The following is a 19,890-nucleotide window of genomic DNA, read 5'->3' as shown; positions in this document are numbered from 1 at the left end:
GAACTAATCTATACTGGAACCCTGGAGAACCATAATTCACTGTGTTGGCTATTCTCATGGTGTACACTGGCTGTGCTGCCTCCCTCGTGTGCCATTATATGAGACTCACAAAGGCGGGATCAACCAATCTATCATTTATTCATAGTGTGTGCACAGTTGCACAGCATGCAGTAATGTGTGGCTAATGCATATGTGGCCTTATTTCTCTCATATAGGCCTACACTGTGCAAGGTGGAGTGCAGCAGAGTGTCTATCTAATTGATCTAATTTAGACTACAGCAACGATTCCCAACCTGTGGGCCGGAGTTTGACTCCGGGAGTGAGGTTCAAACCACCTGGGAATGTGGCTCAAATGTGATTAACAAAAATCAGTTTCCATGTGTTTTTTTGTTTGTTTTTTTCTGTTCACACCAATCTGATTCCAATCTGGATCTAGGCCAAAAATTGAATTTCCAAACGGTTTTCCCATTTTGCTGGGGACCGCCTGGGCACCCCCCCCCCCCAAAGGATAGCTTTGAGAGATGACCAAGTACACACAACTATTGCATGTGCATGGCGTGAAACCCAATGTGACATGAGGAGACATCGGTGTCCAGCAGGCTTAACCACTTAAACCCCATATGGTTGAGCGGAGTCCCTCAGGGCTCTAGGCTAGAGTCTTTTCTGTTTTCTGTTATTGTGGGGAAAGCTTTTGCTGAAAATAGCCGATCGACAAGCTTAAGCTTATCGATCTGCTATTTTCAGTAAAATCTTTCCCCACAATATGGATTCTGGGGTTTAAGTGCTTAATAGAATGCGTCATGATCCAATTTAAGTTTGTGCAGATTAATAAATCTGGATGGGATATTACAACCTGATGATGGCATGGGTGGTAGCTATGGAAGTTTTTTTTATTACTGGACAGATTTGGAATTGGAAATAGTCTGGTCACTGTATCAAAATTGATCTCGAATAAGTTTTTTTATTATTATATATTTTTTTAAATAAGGAAAATTCTGTGACATTTATGTTAAATCTCATGATGCTTGGCACATTTCATATAGCCTATACACAAGTCCAAATTGTCTGTTTTTCGAACAGATTTTGTCATTTTATTACAAGCTTTGATGTAAAAAATAAGAAATCATTAGGCTACAATCAATTAGGTGTACTTGGTCTTTTATATGCACAGCTGTCTTTTTATATATTTGTTTATTTTATTTTAATTGTATTAGCCTAAATAATTTATATAGGCCCATATTTTTTGTTATGTGAACTATATAAAAAGAAAGCCGAGCAGGCTCATTAGAATGCCTCATGATGGATGGATGAATGGTAGCCTTGGATCAAGACTATCATAGATGTATTTTATCGAGTCTGACTTTTAATTTCGTATCTACGATAGTCTTGGCTTGCACCCCCCAGTGAGTCCTGCACTTTCACTAGTAAAACCTGTATTTCTCCGTACATGTACAAAACATATATATAAGATACTTACCCGGTTGACTCAAATGTTAACTCACGCTTCGGAGTCTTTGTGCAATGTATTAGTCCATATTTGTCAATAAATATGTGTTTTAATCCCGCCTGTGGCCGAACGCCATTTCCCCTCCTCGTTTACGTCCTGTTTACATTGAGTGTAATTCTGTCTTTCACCGGATGCGCCCCGTCACTACCGCCATTGAGGAATACAGGGAACTTCCGACAGAATCCTCCACAGACGGGATTAAAACACTTCTGTATTGAAAAATACGGACTAATACATTGCACAAAGACTCCGGAGCGCGAGTTAACACTTGAGGCAACCGGGTAAGCACGCACCTTATTTTGTTGTTCGTGTACGGAGAAGTACGGGCTTTACTGGTGAAAGTGCAGGACGCACTCTGGTGCAAGCCAAGACTATCGTAGATACAAAAGTAAAAGTCAGACTTGATAAAATACATCTATGATAGTCTTTCTTGATCATCCATGGCTAGATGAATGGGGTGTTCAGTTCTTAGGCTATAACTTTGATGTTGGCACGGGGTAACGTAAACGCCGCAGAGCATCAGCTGTCCGGCGTCCGCTCCATGATAGGACGCTGATGCTCATTTGGACGGACGGACGGAGCCCTGCTTCTGCTTGGAGCTTGTCTGAGCAGCGCTGTGCGTTGTGACGACGCGCCGGATTGGAGGGGAGCAGCCGTTCTGCTGCTTATGTAATGCATCGAACGGACGCACATATCGCACGCAGCCAGAGCAGAGCAGCAGCAGCAGCAGCTGGGGCAGCCGCAAAACCCCCCCAAAACGAATGGATCTATCATATGACCCACCACCACAGAGGACGGAATTATTAACATTACTGAACGCATAGACAGGGGTCAAATAAAATGATGCAGAGTTGTAATGTGTCGGGGTGCAGCAGCCTGAAGCTCTCCTCCAGGGCCACCGGGGGCCTGTCCTGCTACTGAGACCGCCTGGAAGCCTGCGGGGAGTCTGACAGCTATATTCTGCCGATCCGGCCCGGGGCGCGTCTCTGTCTGTCTCTCCACTGTCTGTCTGGCGGCGTAATAACCCAATGCGGGTTTGCGTTAGAAAAGGAATCCCTCTGTAGAATTATTAATTTGTATGCTGTTCGCTGTCGTGCTTGGTTTCGTCTGATCAAACAGCACAATCAGCTGTATAAACATTACAATGGCGGGGCCGGAACAGTCCCAGCAGCAGAAGCAGGTGGAGGAGAAGGCAGAGCACATAGATGATGCTGAGCTGGCCCTGCAGGGCATCAACATGCTGCTCAACAACGGCTTTAAAGAGAGCGACGAGCTGTTCAGAAGATACAGGTAGGCCTACAATATGTCCTTCCTCTTTCATTGTAGCCTATATTAATCTCACATTGATTGCTATATCATCATGGCTTAAAACCCATTTTCAAAAATAGCAGATCTACAAGCTCACAGTGTGCTGTGAGCTTGTAGATCTGCTATTTTGAATAGCCAACACAAACTGTGTAAAATGTAAAATGTAAAATGACACAGACGCGTTCCCAGTTTTAATGGGTTAATGGTGAATAACAAATGTAGGCTAATTTTTTTTTTAATAGGATTGTTAATCAAATTCAACAATCACATGAAGATCAAAATAGCCTATTACCTTTTTAAATTAGCCATTAGGCTATTAGACAGCTTGGGGAGGACTACAGAAATAGGCTAAATAAAAGATGATCTAGTATAGAGCCTAGTTTCACACAGGCCTACTGTAGCCTACTACACCGTCCATATAGAACCTACATAATTAAAAAAGTATAACTGGATTGTTTCCATAGGCTATTTCAATTAAAGTGATGGTGTTTCCTGTGTTCATGACAACTGCACAAATCTGTTCGTCTATCATGTTCAAGACTAATCTGTTCAAGTCTGTTCAAGACTATCATGTCCGGATATACTAGTAGCTGTACTTTATAGTCCATTATAGCTACTTCCTGCATGGCGAGGCTGTTATCCTGACCTACAGTATAGATGTCAGCCCTCAGCGTAGCTTTTCCTGGCAATCCTCCATGCAGGCTTTGACAGAGAACAGCACAAATATCAGTTTACAGCACAGAGGTGAGAGTTTGGTCTGTGAGGACACTGGCCCCATCCATCCATCTATCCACCATGGTCACGTGTGTCTGTGAAAACTCATCGGGGGTCCCATGCAATATGTCCGCTTGGCAAGCTGGCGTTATTGCACGATGGGACCCCTGATACGGTTGGCCTGCATGGGCGAGATGACTTCAAATCAATATCACGATTATTTCTGCCACGTTTACAAGTAATGAGCGAATTATTTGAAAAATTAAATAGTGAAAACAGCAGATCTACAAGCTCACAACGCATAAGACTTGTTGTATCTTTTAGCTGAGAACCAGCTGAACCCCCAATAAAGTACCCCTGGGGCTCCCTGGACCCTTAGGACAATGTTGCCATTTATGTTGTGTGAAGAAGACGTGGCTAACCTGCAGCCTTGTCAACTCTGCATATCAAGGTCATTGTATACTGTACTCGTGTTGTTGTGACACACAACCGTTCCTCATAACAGTTGGAGCGTCTGCCTGGGAACGGAAATAGAAATTCTTGAAACACTCCCTCCCAGGCATCAAGGTCTATTAAATGTGCCTTTGGGAGAAATTGCCACTTTAGAGAGAGCTAATTTTAGCTCTGCTGTTAATCAAGCGGTTATTCTCCTTCTCAATGCTGAGACTGACCACTGGACAGATGGTACACAGTGCCTCGGTCAAGTAGAAATGTGCTCTCTCGGCTTTGTGGTGACATCATGTCACAGCTCCGTTTCTGTGCAGTCAACCCATGCAATTTTTTTTTATCATTAGCCTACACTGTACATAGGGCTGGACAATTAACCAAAAATATATGTATCGAAACTGATATTTAGAACCAAAAAGCGATTTATAACCTTTAAACCTTAAAACGTATAATCGAGAAGCACGTTGTTTTCCATTATAAATCAATGAATTGACATGAAAAGATGTGAATAGATAGAAAAACACTTAACCCTGTATTATACTTGGTTGTACAATGATGGTGTACAAAAATATGCAAAAAAAAGCTTGTAGATCTGCTATTTATTATCATATACCGGTATCTTTTCATTAATCATAATTAGGACAAAAGTTTGAAATAATCGTGATATTAAATTGAAATCATGGTATCGCCCAGCCCTTCTTGTGCATAAGATGAACTGACCATGAAATTTTTCAAATATTCTCCTAATCTCTGTTTAGGACTCACAGTCCACTGATGAGCTTCGGGGCCAGTTTTGTGAGTTTCCTGGTAAGTTACCTCTACACTTTACAGCATCTAATCTTAAAGTTGTACAATGCAAATTCACAACTAACGATTTTTAGCAACCTCTGCTGGTCACTACCGTCACTGCATACAATTTCCGGAGTCCTCGATTACCCAGAATTCCATTCGTTTTCACCGGAAGCCGGAAGCGTTTCAAAAAGCGATCTTTTAATTGTTTTATACTATCTACGGATCGTTTCTCTTAGCCAGTGGAGCATTAGTTACCATGAGCTGTGCTTTCTTTTTCTGTTCTTTTTCGATCTTCTAATCCTACATTATCTTAAAATCAGCGTGGGGTTCCTTTTTGTTAATAGCGCGGTAGTTCCTGGCCAAACAGGAAACCGTTGCGGTAGTTCCTGAGGACGTCGGCCACGACGTCATGACGTTGGCCAGGAACGTCATTTTCCCGGGAAAGTCCCCCCCGTACACGTTCAATAGAAAATATATAAATAAAAGGCTTCCGGGGGTGAAATTCACGGAGTGGGTGTTGTGAAACTTTTGCCACTCGCAAAAGATATACAATTTAACTTTAGTTTTGTTGAAAACGTTACCTAGTATTACTTTAACCTGGCACACACGCGAGGGATAATTTCAACATGAATTAAATCATTAAAAATCAACTGTTTGTCTGCACTTGTGAATATTTAACACATTTGATCTCAATCTCAACAGCAAACACCTAAACCTTGCTTACAAACAAGCATAGTGTAATGAACACAGTATACTGTAGGCCATTAAGAAGCAATTAGCAAGAAGCAAACAGTTGTGCCAAATTCTCATTTAGTTTTCTTTACAATCTCTTTCAATACTTTATAGCAAATACTGCTGAACATATTTTTCATCAAAAATCAGGGGTAGATCTATGGGTGGGCCAGGCCCACCAAGATTGACAGCTTGCACCACAATTCATGAAAACATAATCTCACCGCCTGGGATTGCACCAGGCGCAGTATCGTCACCTTCAGGTCGCGATGCTGATCGCAACCACTATAGACCACTGGTTCCCAATTAACCTTTTCTGGATCAGGGCCCACTTGAAAATGGTATCGTAGAGTTTTGCCAAATTATTTGGGGGCCCACTTGCAATACCCTTGTGGCCCACCAGTGGGCCCCAGCCCACAGGTTGAGAATGACTGCTGTAGTGTGTAGACGAATGCTTGTAATTCCACCAGACACGCTTCAGACACGCACCAGATGCGGCGAGGTTCTTGCCTGGTCTATTTGAATCATATTGTCAGATTGACAACATGAACATCCATTAGTCATTATAATATCTAAGCCTAAAAAACGACTCAGATTTGTGCAGGCCCAGTCATTAGGCATGTTCTGTATCCGCCACTGATAAAAAACAACTCTGTCTATTTAGTTGAGTGGCTCAGATTAATTCGTTTTTGAGTTTGAGTTTTTAATGACTTTTTGAATTTGAGTTTTTAATGAGTTTTCCAGTTTGTTTTTAACGAGTTTTTGAGTTTGAGATTTAATGAGGCTTTTTTTTTCTCATTGGGTTTTTCTGATCCACCATTCATGTTACAGATAATGCAGAGGAGAAAGACAAGAAAGAAAGAATATACAAAGTTATTTTAACTTTTGTGGGTGTTTGGTTGGAGCTTTCACAGACATAACAATCCCTGAATCCTGTTGTTTTATTCCAATGACTGAAGTCAAAATAAAATAATAATAGTAAAACCCTGAAAACAAGATAAATGAACCATAAACCCTCCACCTTAAAACATGATAATTTTTTTTGTAAGGAGATGGGATTACATCATCGTGGACAACTGCCTTGAGTGGGTTTATCGCGGTGTCATGAGCTGTCATAATCCGATTTGTCAAATCCATCATTACATCATTCTCGCCGCTGTTGTCCTTGTTAATTTTAGTTAATTACCGTAATGAACAAAATCTTCTTCTGAGGAATATTTATTTTGTTGCAGATGAATAGTCTGGGGGGTGGGGTGGTCATCCACAACATGTTGACAGAGCAGCAGGCCCTTGTCACTGCCCCTCATGTCAGGGCACCGGTGTGTTGTGAAGCGAGAGTTGACGTCATCCTCTGTCCATAGATGGAAGTTTGCCTCGGAGGGGGTTGAGGGGTGGGTGTGTATGTTCATGATGTCGGGCGTCATAGAGTACATGCGTGATTAGAGTGAAACGCTGCAGACGTGTGTGGAGAGAAGGCCAGGGTTTCACGGGCACAGTTCATGCAAACTCAAACACAAAGCTCATGCTTTAGCAAGTTTGAAATTTGCTGCAAGCGTTAAACAGCCATTGAACCATTGTGACTTTGTTTTTAAACAGTGCTGTACAAATATAGTTAATTGAAAGCAATTTAAACCAAGGACCAAAGAAAAAGTGGGAACATGACCTTATGCTGTCACTGTCACCTACTGCAGTGGTTCTCAACCTGTGGGCCGCATTAATATTCAAAAGTGATTCCAATAAATAAGTACTTCAAGTATACTACGCTAGTTCCATTGATCCAAGGTGGAACACCATCGATTGATTGACCGTTAAAATAAATATGCTCTGAAAATGCACGCGGCCCACCCATCCGACCACCTTTATTCATGAAAATGATGTCCCAGATTGTAGCTTTGACACATTTCCATATTGACATAGACACAAGCATCACAGATGTCTCTGGGTTCCGCCATTCATTCTTACTGAGAATGGACCATTTGTCCTGGCCTTGATCGTTGTTACATAACGCTGCGTCTCTTCAGTCACAGCACAGTGCATTTGTAATGCCTAATTTATGCTCCGTCGTGTGACAGTGTCATGCGCCGAAAATTGTCAGTTTACAAGCTCACAACACGTCGCGGATGCAACATGTTGTGAGCTTGTAAATGAGCTATCTTCGTCGCAACACCGTCATACCACAAAGTATAAATCAGGCTTAAGCCTGGTGTGTGAAACATGAGTCAACATGATAATAGCAATACACTCTTACATCATACTGATGCCGCATCAGTAGGTTTTTTTGTTTTTCATAGCTTGGTTGTGGTTACTTTCTTCTCTACACAGTTTAGATCAATTGTTTTCAAATGTCCTTTGGTGTGTCTAAAGGCACACCAAAGGTCAAGTCAAAATCTCAAGGGAAACCTGTTTTCATATCCATGCAAAAAATATAACACGTTACCACTATAATTACTAATGCCAAAAGAACCTTAACAAACAATTCTATTACTAAAAAAATATGCCACTGTACTGGGAAATTAGTACTAATATAGAAAATTAAATACATAAAGAATTCATTATAAATGTAGTTAGGCTAATATATAATAAGCCCTAAGCCCTAAGCACAACTAGAATTTTCTCCTCTTTGTGGTGTTGGTGTCTCAGAATCAGTGATAGAAAGTAACTAATTACATTTACTGTACTTGAGTACAATTTTGAGGTATTAATTTTTACTTTACTGGAGTATTCCCAATTGTCAATACTTTTACTTCTACTCCACTACATCTCAGAGGCAAATATTATACGTCACTACAATTATTTGAAAACTATAGTTACTCGTAACTTATTAGAGTTTGATTACAAAACATTCTTCAGCCGTTTTGATTGATGCCAATACGTTTGTACTTTTACTCTATTCAACTCTGAATGCCGGACTTTTACTTTAGATTATTTCTACATTGCGGTGTTGATACTTTTACTTAAATAAAAAATGTGAGTACTTCTTCCATCACTGCTCAGAATGCCATGATGACCTTTGAGGAGGAGAAGATGCAGATGGCGTGCGATGACCTGAGGACCACTGAGAAGCTGTGTGAGAACGACAGCACCGGCGTCATCGAGACAATCAGAAACAAGATCAAGAAGAGCGTAAGTGCAGAAACCAACCGAAGTGAACCCAGAAAATGTTTACATTTGCTGAAAAGTTCTAGGATAACACAACAGGATAGATGCTCAGATGTGTGTCCCCCTCCAACTCTGTTTTCAAAAAGCAGGGTTTACTCATGTCATTGATCGCACAACTTAATTAAAAAACTGAAATAAAACAAAAGAAACCAATGAATACTTTTAATACAGATCTGCTCAGTGGACATATTTACTTGAATATTCTTTAACCACTTTCAACCTGGCAATCTTTTTCTCAATCAAAATTCTCAAAATGTCTCACAATTTTGTATAATTTCTTAAACATTTTCAAAATTAGCAGATCTACAAGCTCGGTCTGTCCATAACTGTGAGCTTGAACGGTTATTTTAACTATTTTTTCATGACACCATTGTACGTATAAATTCAGGGTTACTGCATGTATCTTTTTTTCTATTACTGCTGGATAGTGTCCATGGCCTCATCGCTGGCTGTCGGTCCATAATTCACAGCTGTAACACAATTCAGATAACATTGTTTACGGCCCTCATCCTCCGGGCCTAACGATGCTGACAGCAGTGACATCATGCCAAACAAACCCTAAAATTGAATTAAAAGACCCTTGGAAATGTAATCAAGAGATAGGATGAGACGAGAGGGGACTAGTTACTGGTACAGACGTGCCTTTCAGGGACTACCAGGGAGGCCTCTGATCGTTTGGCCCCTGGGGAAAATCTCTATCAGGCTGGGTGTTTATAATGCTCTTGAATGTGTGTGTGTGTGTGTGTGTGTGTGTGTGTGTGTGTGTGTGTGTGTGTGTGTGTGTGTGTGTGTGTGTGTGTGTGTGTGTGTGTGTGTGTGTGTGTGTGTGTGTGTGTGTGTGTGTGTGTGTGTGTGTGTGTGTGTGTGTTGGGACTAACGCGTTACTAAGTAACGCATTACTGTAACACAACGACATTTTGGGGTTACTACAGTAGTAGTGTACTAATACTTCAGTAACAACATTACAGTTACTGAAATGTAAATGGACTATTTACTCTTTATGTGAAAATAGTAGACTACTTAAGAGGATTAAAGGTTTATTATGATAGATTCGCTATTAGGGCTTAATGTATGGTTAGTCATGTACTGGTGATGAGTATAGTTTTGGTGTGTCTGTGTCATAGATGGACTCTCAGAGATCTATGTGTTTTGGTGTGGCTGTGTCATAGATGGACTCTCAGAGATCAGGGGTGGTGGTGGTGGACCGCCTCCAGAGACAGATCATCGTCGCTGACTGTCAGGTCTATCTGGCTGTGCTCTCCTTTGTCAAGCAGGAGCTCTCAGGTACAGTGAACCTGATGCAACCGCAAATATCTGGGCACAAGTGCTGAATCTCTAGTGTTGATTTACAACATTAGAGATTCAAGATTTGTATTTGTTACATCCCATATACAGGTATATGAGTGTGTGCGCATGCGTGCGTGTGCGTGTGCGTGTGTGTGCGTGTGCATGTGCATGTGTGTGTGTGTAACCGGCAGACTGGCAATAGGCCATAATAAGCCTGATTGCCTGTTGGAAAAAGCTGTCCTGGTTGCTGTCCATCTGGCAGGAGTACCGCTTGCCAAAACAGTCCATGGTTGGGGTGGGATCTTAGATAATCCTACAGGCTTTATTGACACATCATCCATTGTATACATCCTGGATGGAGAGAATCTCACATCCACTGATGCTCTGGTGGACTGTCCATGCCACCCTCTGCAGTGCTTTGCTGTTGAGGGCAGTGATGATTAGTGATTTTTACATCTCAGTCCCAGTAACAGTGCCTTTTTTCATCGACAGCATACATCAAAGGAGGCTGGATCCTCCGTAAGGCCTGGAAGATGTACAACAAGTGCCACAGTGACATTAGCCAGCTCCAGGAATCCTGTCAGAGGAGATCCTCCGTTGACCAGGAGGCCGTCTCGCCGGACAACGCCAACTACAACGCCCCGGTGGAGAACGCAGTCACGTTGGAGGCCCTGGACCGACTCAAAGGTTCCGTCAGCTTCGGCTATGGCCTCTTCCACCTGTGCATCTCTATGGTGCCTCCGCACCTGCTCAAGATCATCAATCTGCTGGGCTTCCCCGGGGATCGTCACCAGGGCCTGTCTTCTCTTATGTACGCCAGCGAGAGCAAGGACATGAAGGCACCCTTGGCCACGTGAGTAGACGGACCAACAGAAGCAAGAGGAAGCATGAGGAAATTAGAGAGAAGACAGGAGAGCGAGAGGTTTGACTGTGATCTGTGCAACAGACAGGGGAGTGATAGTATAATGTTGCAGTTTATAGCTACATAAAAAAAAAAATACCAGCACGAGGAGGAACTTGCAACATCTTAAGTAGCAAAAACAACAATGCTTGTTAAGCCTGCGACGCATTGTGAGCTTGTAGATCTGCTATTTTGGGTGCTTGGCACCGTAAGTATAAAACAGGTTTTACCTGTCCTAGAAGAATGAGAACAAACTGAGCATCTGTCTTCGATTGTTTATAATCCCTCGGCTCTCAGCATGTTTTATAGGCCATGCCAGTGTTTACTCATGTTCTACTTCTTGATCGATTGCGCTCCTTCTTACTCTTCTTGAATACACTGTCCTTGACGGAATAGGACATTTTCAGGATACCGGATTTTCGGCAATTGTAAACATAGTTAATGGCACAGCATAGCACAGTGGCCCAAACCACTACAGGCTGTCTATATTGCGCGCACACTTGACTGACAGATGGTATTGGGGGATGTCCTCTCACATATAGCTTGCCTGATTTGTTCTCTCACAGTGTTTGAATTACTGATAGCAGACAGTGATATGAAATGTATGTTACTTACTTCAGGAAAAAAGGCCCTGAAAACCTACTATACTGTATGTACATAGACCCATATGAACACCAAGTATTGAAGTAGAGAGGGCTTCCATTTTGGCAATATTACAGACAAAGCTACTGAAAGCAGCAGAGCTGAAACCTTTGGCTGTTGTTTGTACACCATATTGAACATGTAAATGTTAATAATGAAAGAACCGAGTCATCCTGAGTTTGGTCCATGCATATACAGTACAGTAAAGATTTTTGGAATTCCTTGGGACCTTGCACAAAAAAACTAAACAAAAAACAAGTTGACTACAGAAGCAAGTTATTTGATTGATTGATTGAATTATTTATTAACACGTTTGTTAACAGTACAGGTATTTGAGTGACCACATTGTCTAATAAGCAAAATATTAGACAATGCCTTAACATACATTGTTTCAGTTTGGTGGTTATGTACAGCTAGTCATCAAAATGTGTGTATGTAGTATGATGATGAATACTGTACTTGAATTCTCAGTTTAACTGAGAGCTAACATGCATCATTGAGTTCAACCTGGAGTTTGGACGAAATCAATTAAAAAGTAACAAAAAAAATACTGCCTCCACCTGGTCAGCCGGGGCGCCTGATGGAGGGGAAAGGAACTGGTTGGAATAACGTGTTCCTTCCACGTGCTACGTCCTACCGGGGAAACTCCCCCCTGTCAGGTGATAAGAAGGCTTGTTAGCTCTCATGCATTGAAGGAGGCATGAGCTCGGCTCTGGGCTCTCCCTAGGCTGGCAGAGGGAGTGTAGCGCCCAGGATTACTTAGACAATTGGCACTGGGTGAAAAAAATGGGGTTGCAAAATTGTGGGATAAAAATGTAGTAAAAAAAGAAATAATTGCAAAAAATAGCCGATCCACAACAAGGTCACAACGCGTCGCATGTGGATTGGCTATTTTATCCCCCTTTTCCCTTTTTGAAATAGAGCTTACTTTAAGTGGTTAAGCATGTATTATATACATATAATATGAAGACATTTTAACTATTCTGGGCTCATGAATGAATTCAGTCATATAATAAGCATTTCCTCTGTGTTTTTTCTCAGGCTGGCTCTCCTGTGGTACCACACTGTAGTGCTGCCTTTCTTTGCTCTGGATGGGTCTGACACTCACGCAGGCCTGTTAGAGGCCAAAGCCATTCTACTGAGAAAGTCAGTGGTGTACCCCAACTCATCCCTCTTCATGTTCTTCAGAGGACGGGTTCAAAGGCTAGAGGTATACACACTGAGGAGTTATGTTATGTACATATAATACATGTTAATCATCCAAATTATAAGATCAAACAAGGCTCGTCTCAAGCTATATCACATCCCTGCATTTACTGCATTAAGTTTCATAGACATACTATAAGTTAAGAATACAATTTGATATTGTAGTTTGGCATTTCGTATTATGTAATTGATAATCCTGACAGTTGATTTATCAGCCATGATAAATCATGTTCAGTTATCTATCTACCTTGGCTAAGTGTTCATGGAGGTAGTGGACTAACTAAATATCTTGACATGTTTGTTTTTGTGTCTGTCCTCTGTCTTCTTTATCCTCAGTGCCAAATTAACAGTGCTCTGGCTTCCTTCCACGATGCATTAGAACTTGCATCCGACCAAAGAGAGATTCAGCATGTATGTCTGTATGAGATAGGTACATGCTTTCCCTTTCAAAGTTATTTTTATTGTGTTTTCAGTCTTTACGAAAGACTGGAAAGTCATTGCAATGATCAGGTCAAAAAGTGTACACATATGTTACGGCTGTTTAAATTTGTCTAAGGCTCCCATCTTAAAGCTCACACCCAAACTTTAAATACAAACATGTATACGCACACATCCACACCCAGAGCAATAATAACAAGACTACTGTAAGAAAAGCTAGTTAAGCCTAACCCAGATACATGCCATCGTGTATAAGTGTTCTTATGAAATGCTGGATTGCTTTGAATTTGAAACGACTTGATACAGGAAGTGGTGACAGTTGGCCAGTGTACTGTGGGAAGAGGTCAGTCAGATTGTTGAATGTCATTGGGTGACAACCACATAGAAACCGTTTTCTCTATGGAGAATATTGTTATCAAACTAGCCATTGTTGATGTGAAATTAATCGAGATTGAGCCACAGCATGGTCTTTGTTTTACTGTATATGTGAAATAGGGATAATTTCCAGACACGTCACAATAGTCTGGAGGGATGATTGTGCTGCAATTGGCTAGTTTGTTCTTAGGCCAACCAGCAGTCTATCAGTCTATACATCTGTGGTGCACGGTGCATGTGCATGGAGCAAAAAAAAGGAAACAAATGTTAAACTTTGTAAAGGACAAATGTCTAATAATAAGAAAGTATGTAAAACAAGTAAAAGTAAAAACAAAAAAGAAAGAAGGATATTGAAAAGGAACTAATTCCTAGTCTTATCAAATGTTAGCCTCAGAGCCACAAATAGCACTTTGAATCTTTTGGAGGTTCATGTTTAAAATCATATCTCTGATGATCCAGTGAGAGGATGTGGGTGGATCAGCTTCCTTCCACCTTAAAATTACTGCATGGTGTGCTAAAAGAGAGGCAACAGGAATGATGTCGCCCTACGGGTACAGTAACTGTATACCCTGCAGAACCGTCCCAATGATGGAAACAAGAGCATGCAGTTCAATGGTAATCGCCAGTACTATTGAGAGGGCTATAAAATATGCTTTTCCAAAATCCTTCTAATCTAGGGCATAGACAAAACAGAAAACATACAGTATGAATTAGTGACACATGTGCAATGTTACATCTGTCACAAATAGGACTTATTTGGGGATAAATCTTAGTGGCTGACTGCATGCCTTCTTGTGATTAAACAAGTACATTTATTTTAATTTTATCCTTTGTTTCAGGGTGGTGTAGTATGATAGAGTTGAGCTTTGAAGATGGCTTCAGGTCATTTGAGAGGCTGAAGAATGAGTCGCGCTGGTCACAGTGCTACTATGCCTACCTGACTGGAGGTAACAACTATGTGACAGGAAGTTTGAAGCTGTATGAAATAATGCTGTTGTTTGCTTTCTGATCGATTGTCAGTTAATTAACTATTTGTTTTGATTACAACTGTATGTCATTTGATATTATGTTTTGGTTTCAGTGTGCCAGGGTGCAGCAGGTGATCTGGATGGCGCGAGCGGCGTTTTCAAAGACGTACAGAAACTGTTCAAGAGGAAGAACAACCAGATTGAGCAGTTTGCCCTGAAGAGGGTGAGCTTAATCTACATGTTGCTTTTTAGCTGGTGTTACTTTGAGATCTAAATGAGAAACCTTTATTGGCAGGTGTATAGAGTCATGAGAACAAGAAAACAGCCAGCCATTGAGTAATGAATGTCTTTTCACGTAGAGCAACGGACGCGTTTCAACCCTAATTGGTCCGATTAGGTTGAAACGCATCCGTTGCTCTGTCTGCGTGAGGCAAAATAAATCTATGTGAAAAGGACATTCATTGAGTGCTGGCTGTTTTCTTGTTCTTATGATATTGTTGGGCCGTGCACCTTGAGACTTTTGTTTTAATTTTGAGTGCTGCGGGCATTCTGCTTTGCAGTTTTTTCTCTCAGATGTGTAGAGTCAAACATATTTAACTATATATATATAACTTATTATAAAAATGTCAAACTTATTCCAGTATTGTCTTACCGGGTGCGTTGTCTAGAAAGGTTCTTTATACAGCCAGCAGGCAGGTAGGCAGGTTTATGAACTGTCCATAGTCCACCAATTTGAAGTTGAAAGGGCTTATATAGGAGGGGGCATGGTTGATTAAATGAATATCAAAATCAAATATTGAAATATTAAATCGAGCAACTTAAAAACTGTCTGGGGTACACACAAAAGTCAGAGTAGACATGAAATGATTTTAAAGTGAAATAGCCCTTTAAGCCTGATTTATACTTCATTGTACGAAGTTGACAGGTGTCCCATGCCAAAAATAGCCGATCTACAAGCTCACAACATGTAAATTAAGCATTAGGTTGAGATTTGTCACCACAAGTGATCATTACAAAAACCCAAATGAAAAACATTTAATAATAATAATAATAATAATGGATTTTATTTATAATGCACTCAGCATTTGTGAAAATCTCAAAGTGCTACAATAGGCAATTGCATTAAAAAGAATCATCACACCATTACATTTAAAACATTTAAACACAAACCATTTAAAACATGAGAGCATAAAGCTTAGAGGTCCTCTCTTTTTTTTCTTTCTTTGACTTGCACCAGGCTGAGAGGCTGAGGAAGACAGTCCTGTCCAGAGAGCTGTGCATCCTGGGTGTCATTGAGGTGCTGTACCTGTGGAAGGCTCTTCAGAACTGCTCCTCCTCTAAACTGCAGATGATGAATCAGGGTAAGTGTCACCGTAAAAGATCCAGTACTGTAGCGGTTCTCAAAGTGGGGTCCTTGAAGGCGTTATAGGTCCCCAGCGAAATTTGTTAATACATCATCACAATCAGTTTAACCACTTTTTCTATTATTTTATACTACGGATATTAAAAATGATCCGATTTAGAACACAAATCTTTTCAGATTGGGGGTCCGCGGTCAAATATGTATCAATTCAGGTGTCCTGAATGTTTGAGAACTACTACTGTGCTGAACCAGGCATTGGAAAGGCAAATGTATACTTTACCGCGTTGTACGACCAAAAATTATGTTTAATCAGTTGATTTTTTGGTCGTTCGACTAAGTATTGGAACAGTTTTTGAACTCTGAGCAGCTGTGATTTGCTGTTGTGTTGTTGTGTTGGGTTATTGGCCTCTCTGTTCCAGTGTTACAGTGTGGTTATTGGCAGTGGTGGAAAAAGTACTCCCATTTTTTACTTAAGTAAAAGTATCAATACCACAATGTAGAAATACTCTGTTACAAGTCAAAGTCCCTTATTCAAAGTTTACTTGAGTAAAAGTACTAAAGTATTGGCATCAAAATATACTTAAAGTACCAAAAGTAAAAGTACTCATTATGCAGAATGTCCCATTTCACAAATGTTCAAATGTTTTTGAAAATAACAGATCTACAAGCTTACAACGCGTCAGTAAAAGTATTGAAAATTGGAAGCACTCCAGTAAAGTAAAAAAAATACCTAAAAATTGTACTTGAGTAAATGTACTTAGCTACTTTCCACCACTGGTTACAGTGTGGTTATTGTCCTCTGGCTGTCTGTTCCAGTGTTACAGAGTTTAGACGAGGCGTCATGCAGGGGTCTGAAACATCTCCTCCTCGGCGCTATTCACAAATGTCATGGAAACATAAAAGATGCTGTCCAGGTACGAGTTCACATTGGGAAAAATAATCAGCGACATTGATTTTAATATTATGGATATTAACTATGTATCAACATTCACTTCCTCTCTCTCTCTCTTCCAGTCATTTCAGCTGGCGGCTAGAGACGAGTACGGACGACAGATCAACTCCTACGTACAGCCATATTCTGTTTATGAGCTGGGATGTGTGCTCCTCGCCCAACCTGAGGTAAAGCCTCTTCCAAGTACTGTGTGTCATTTGGTGTTTTCTGATTACTGAGTTACAGCACAACTCGAGAAAGTTCTGCTCGCCAAATAGTATGGAATTTAATACAGAACCTGTAGTGAGTATTCCAGCAAAGGCCTTCCTCAGATATCCTTGGTGTGCGTGTATTTCTTCAAGCTTGCTGGGTATTATTATTATTATTTTACAGCAACCTTCTTTAGCTGTTTGGATATGCATTTAGTTTTTCATGATAGTGTATTTTATTGACTTAGGCCTACAGTATAGGAAAAAAATAGAATTTTATATTTGAATAGTAATGATGTCAATGCTTACCTTACTAATTCATTGCTTCTCTTGTAATCCAGACTGTGGGGAAGGGGAGATCACTGCTTCTTCAAGCAAAGGTAACATTTAAATGGCATTCACAGACATTACACAATTTAGCATATTGTCGTTGTCATATGACAAAGTATAAAATAGGGCATTCATTCATGAACCAAAAAATAATAGAAATATGAAATCTGGAGATACACAGGGTTTCTGCCTGACAACTATGATATGTATATATCGTCGCTGTCGGGAGGAAACATAATATGTCCAAAAGCGTTACTTGAAATGGGAAAAATAACCTGTGTTCTAATGTAGTTATTATTTAATCACAAACTCTTGTTAATACTTTCCATTGGTTCAATATTTATAAAACCACAGACACACTAGACCTCTTTCACTTTCACTTTAAAAAAAATCCAATCTCTCAAAAATGCTTCTGACTGGAGTCTACAATACTGTATGTGTTTTATTCTTTGGCTCTTAGGACGATTACACCGGCTACGACTTTGAGAACAGGCTCCATGTGCGCATCCATTCAGCCCTGGCCTCATTGAAGGAAGTGGTGCCGCAGTGACCCCAGGAAAGGAATCTACCATATGACCCAAGCTATGCTTTTAATGGACAGGCTTTCCATTTTAAAGTGTTCACATCCAAATGTCGTAGTTAACAGTTTCACATAATGGTAACAGTTCTTCTCATTGACTTGCGTTTTTGAGGATTTTAGTCATACCCCCCTTCCCTTCGGTAAACCATTCAGTACAGAAGAAAATAAGCCTTGAAATGAAATCATCTCACAAATTGGTTCCTTTACTGTACCTTGAATAGTGGAAAACTGGTGGTTGTGTTTTTCACATAGAAAACAAAAAGAATGAACAAGCTGAACTGTAATCCTATTAACCTAATAATAATGAAATATAATTAATTGCCAGTAATTCACCAGGGTCATATTAAATAACAAGATAATACATCTTTTTAGCAATCCACATTGGAATCATTGAAGTGCACTTTCCCTACCCACTAGGGAAATATTTTTAAATTTTAATACCTGACTCTACTCAATATTACTTACAGTATGTTACAATATCCTACTGTCTGACTAGTTTAATGGCAGTTTCTTAGAGATAGTGACTCTTACTTGCAATTTCCAACTCTTTGTTTTGTTTTGTCTTAGTCCGGTGAATTGACCCACGGCATGAGGAGGCTTCGTTATTGGACATGGGCCACTCATATTTATGCCTGGGGAGCATATCAAAACATTGCTCTTAATAAATTACCATGTAATTATAGCACAATTGATTAAATTCCATTGGTTTGGGCAAATAGCAGTGCATAAAGTTGATTATGCTTGTGGTATATTTTAACACACCACAGACATGAATACATTGCTATGTAGTATTACTCGCTTCCATGTAGTGTCTTGTATAAAATACCTGTGCCCTTCAACAGACTTCAATATAGCCAAATAGTTTTTGTTCATTTGAAAATGATGGGCATTGATCCGTGCACTGTGCATGGTGTGACTTAGACAATACTTTATGAAATGTATATATATACACCTATCCCCAGATTAAAATTAACAGAGTTAAATTAACACTCCAGACTTAACTTGGAAAGTGTAAAACTAGATCAGCAAGGGTACATTTTTACACTTTCAGAGTACCGGTACAATTAACACACTGGATTTTTCGGTGTACATTTGGTATCAACATGGATTCCGTACTGTAACAGTTACTATGAAAAGGTGCTGCTTAAGGTCAGCATTACGAATGCATAATACTAGTAACCTATTTTGATAGTATTTTTAGTGCAACCAGGCTTTTCTATCCGGCCATGCCAGTGACGAGTTAATTAATATCATAACGCAATGTACATTCTATTTTACAGGCACCATTAATGTTAGTGATGACTACAGCTTTGTTTTGGGAGTGTGGGGGGGACTAGGTCTCGAACCCACAAGTCCCTTTGTGGCCTGCATGCAAGTGGTCATGCTAATTGGAGAGGCTGTTTATCGGTTAAATAGTTCTACCAGAGGAGTGGGTTAAGCCAACCTCTTGAACTCTGTTGAAGTAGGTCTTTAGAATCTAATGTATTAACCAAAATGAACCCTAGCATCCCTATAGGAACGCTAACGTCCCTATAGGCGAAAATTCGCCGAAAAGAGCAGATCTACATGCTTACAATGTGTTGCAACATGACGCATTGTGAGCTTGTAGATCGGATGTTTTCGCTATTTGACACACAACATAGTATACAGGGTTATAGTGGTTACCTTCACCTTCTGCCTTTTAGTAAGAAGTACTCTGAGGTATGGTCACCTAGCAATAATGAGCAAACAAGGGGAGGGCATCTTAATTTTGAGTGCAATTTAAAAAAATGACTATCACAGTATCCCCCCCCCCTCCCCTACCAAGGTTGAAACTTGTGTTTTTGTTGGACCCAGCTACTGTGATTGTGATGGATGTAAATGTTGTAAATGTTGAGTTGGCTGATGGAGGAAGCGGTGGTCAGGGCAGTACAAGTGATGTGACGTTGAAATAAACAGTAGGATTGTCACTTGTTTTACCAAAATACTGAGCCACTTTTGCCATTGAAATAACATGTTATG

General features: G+C 40.4%; 1 protein-coding gene across 1 annotated transcript; it reads left to right on the top strand.

Moving 5' to 3' along the window:
* The first annotated feature begins 2,616 nt into the window (after positions 1–2,616).
* ttc39c (tetratricopeptide repeat domain 39C) lies at positions 2,617–18,828 on the top strand. The gene is made up of 14 exons (XM_080431137.1): positions 2,617–2,797; positions 4,735–4,783; positions 8,495–8,623; positions 9,829–9,943; positions 10,439–10,799; positions 12,531–12,699; positions 13,032–13,125; positions 14,348–14,455; positions 14,590–14,699; positions 15,714–15,837; positions 16,656–16,753; positions 16,854–16,958; positions 17,321–17,359; positions 17,770–18,828. Exons 1-14 carry the CDS (start codon positions 2,652–2,654, stop codon positions 17,857–17,859), a joined length of 1,737 nt encoding a protein of 578 aa, XP_080287263.1. The 5' UTR covers positions 2,617–2,651; the 3' UTR covers positions 17,860–18,828.
* The last annotated feature ends 1,062 nt before the right edge of the window (positions 18,829–19,890 follow it).

Source organism: Gymnoscopelus braueri (genome assembly GCF_963280865.1).
Source record: "Gymnoscopelus braueri genome assembly, chromosome: 6".
NCBI classification, from domain to species: Eukaryota; Metazoa; Chordata; class Actinopteri; order Myctophiformes; family Myctophidae; genus Gymnoscopelus; species Gymnoscopelus braueri.
Note: the sequence above shows the minus strand (reverse complement) of the source record. Positions and strands in the feature narration are given on the sequence as shown.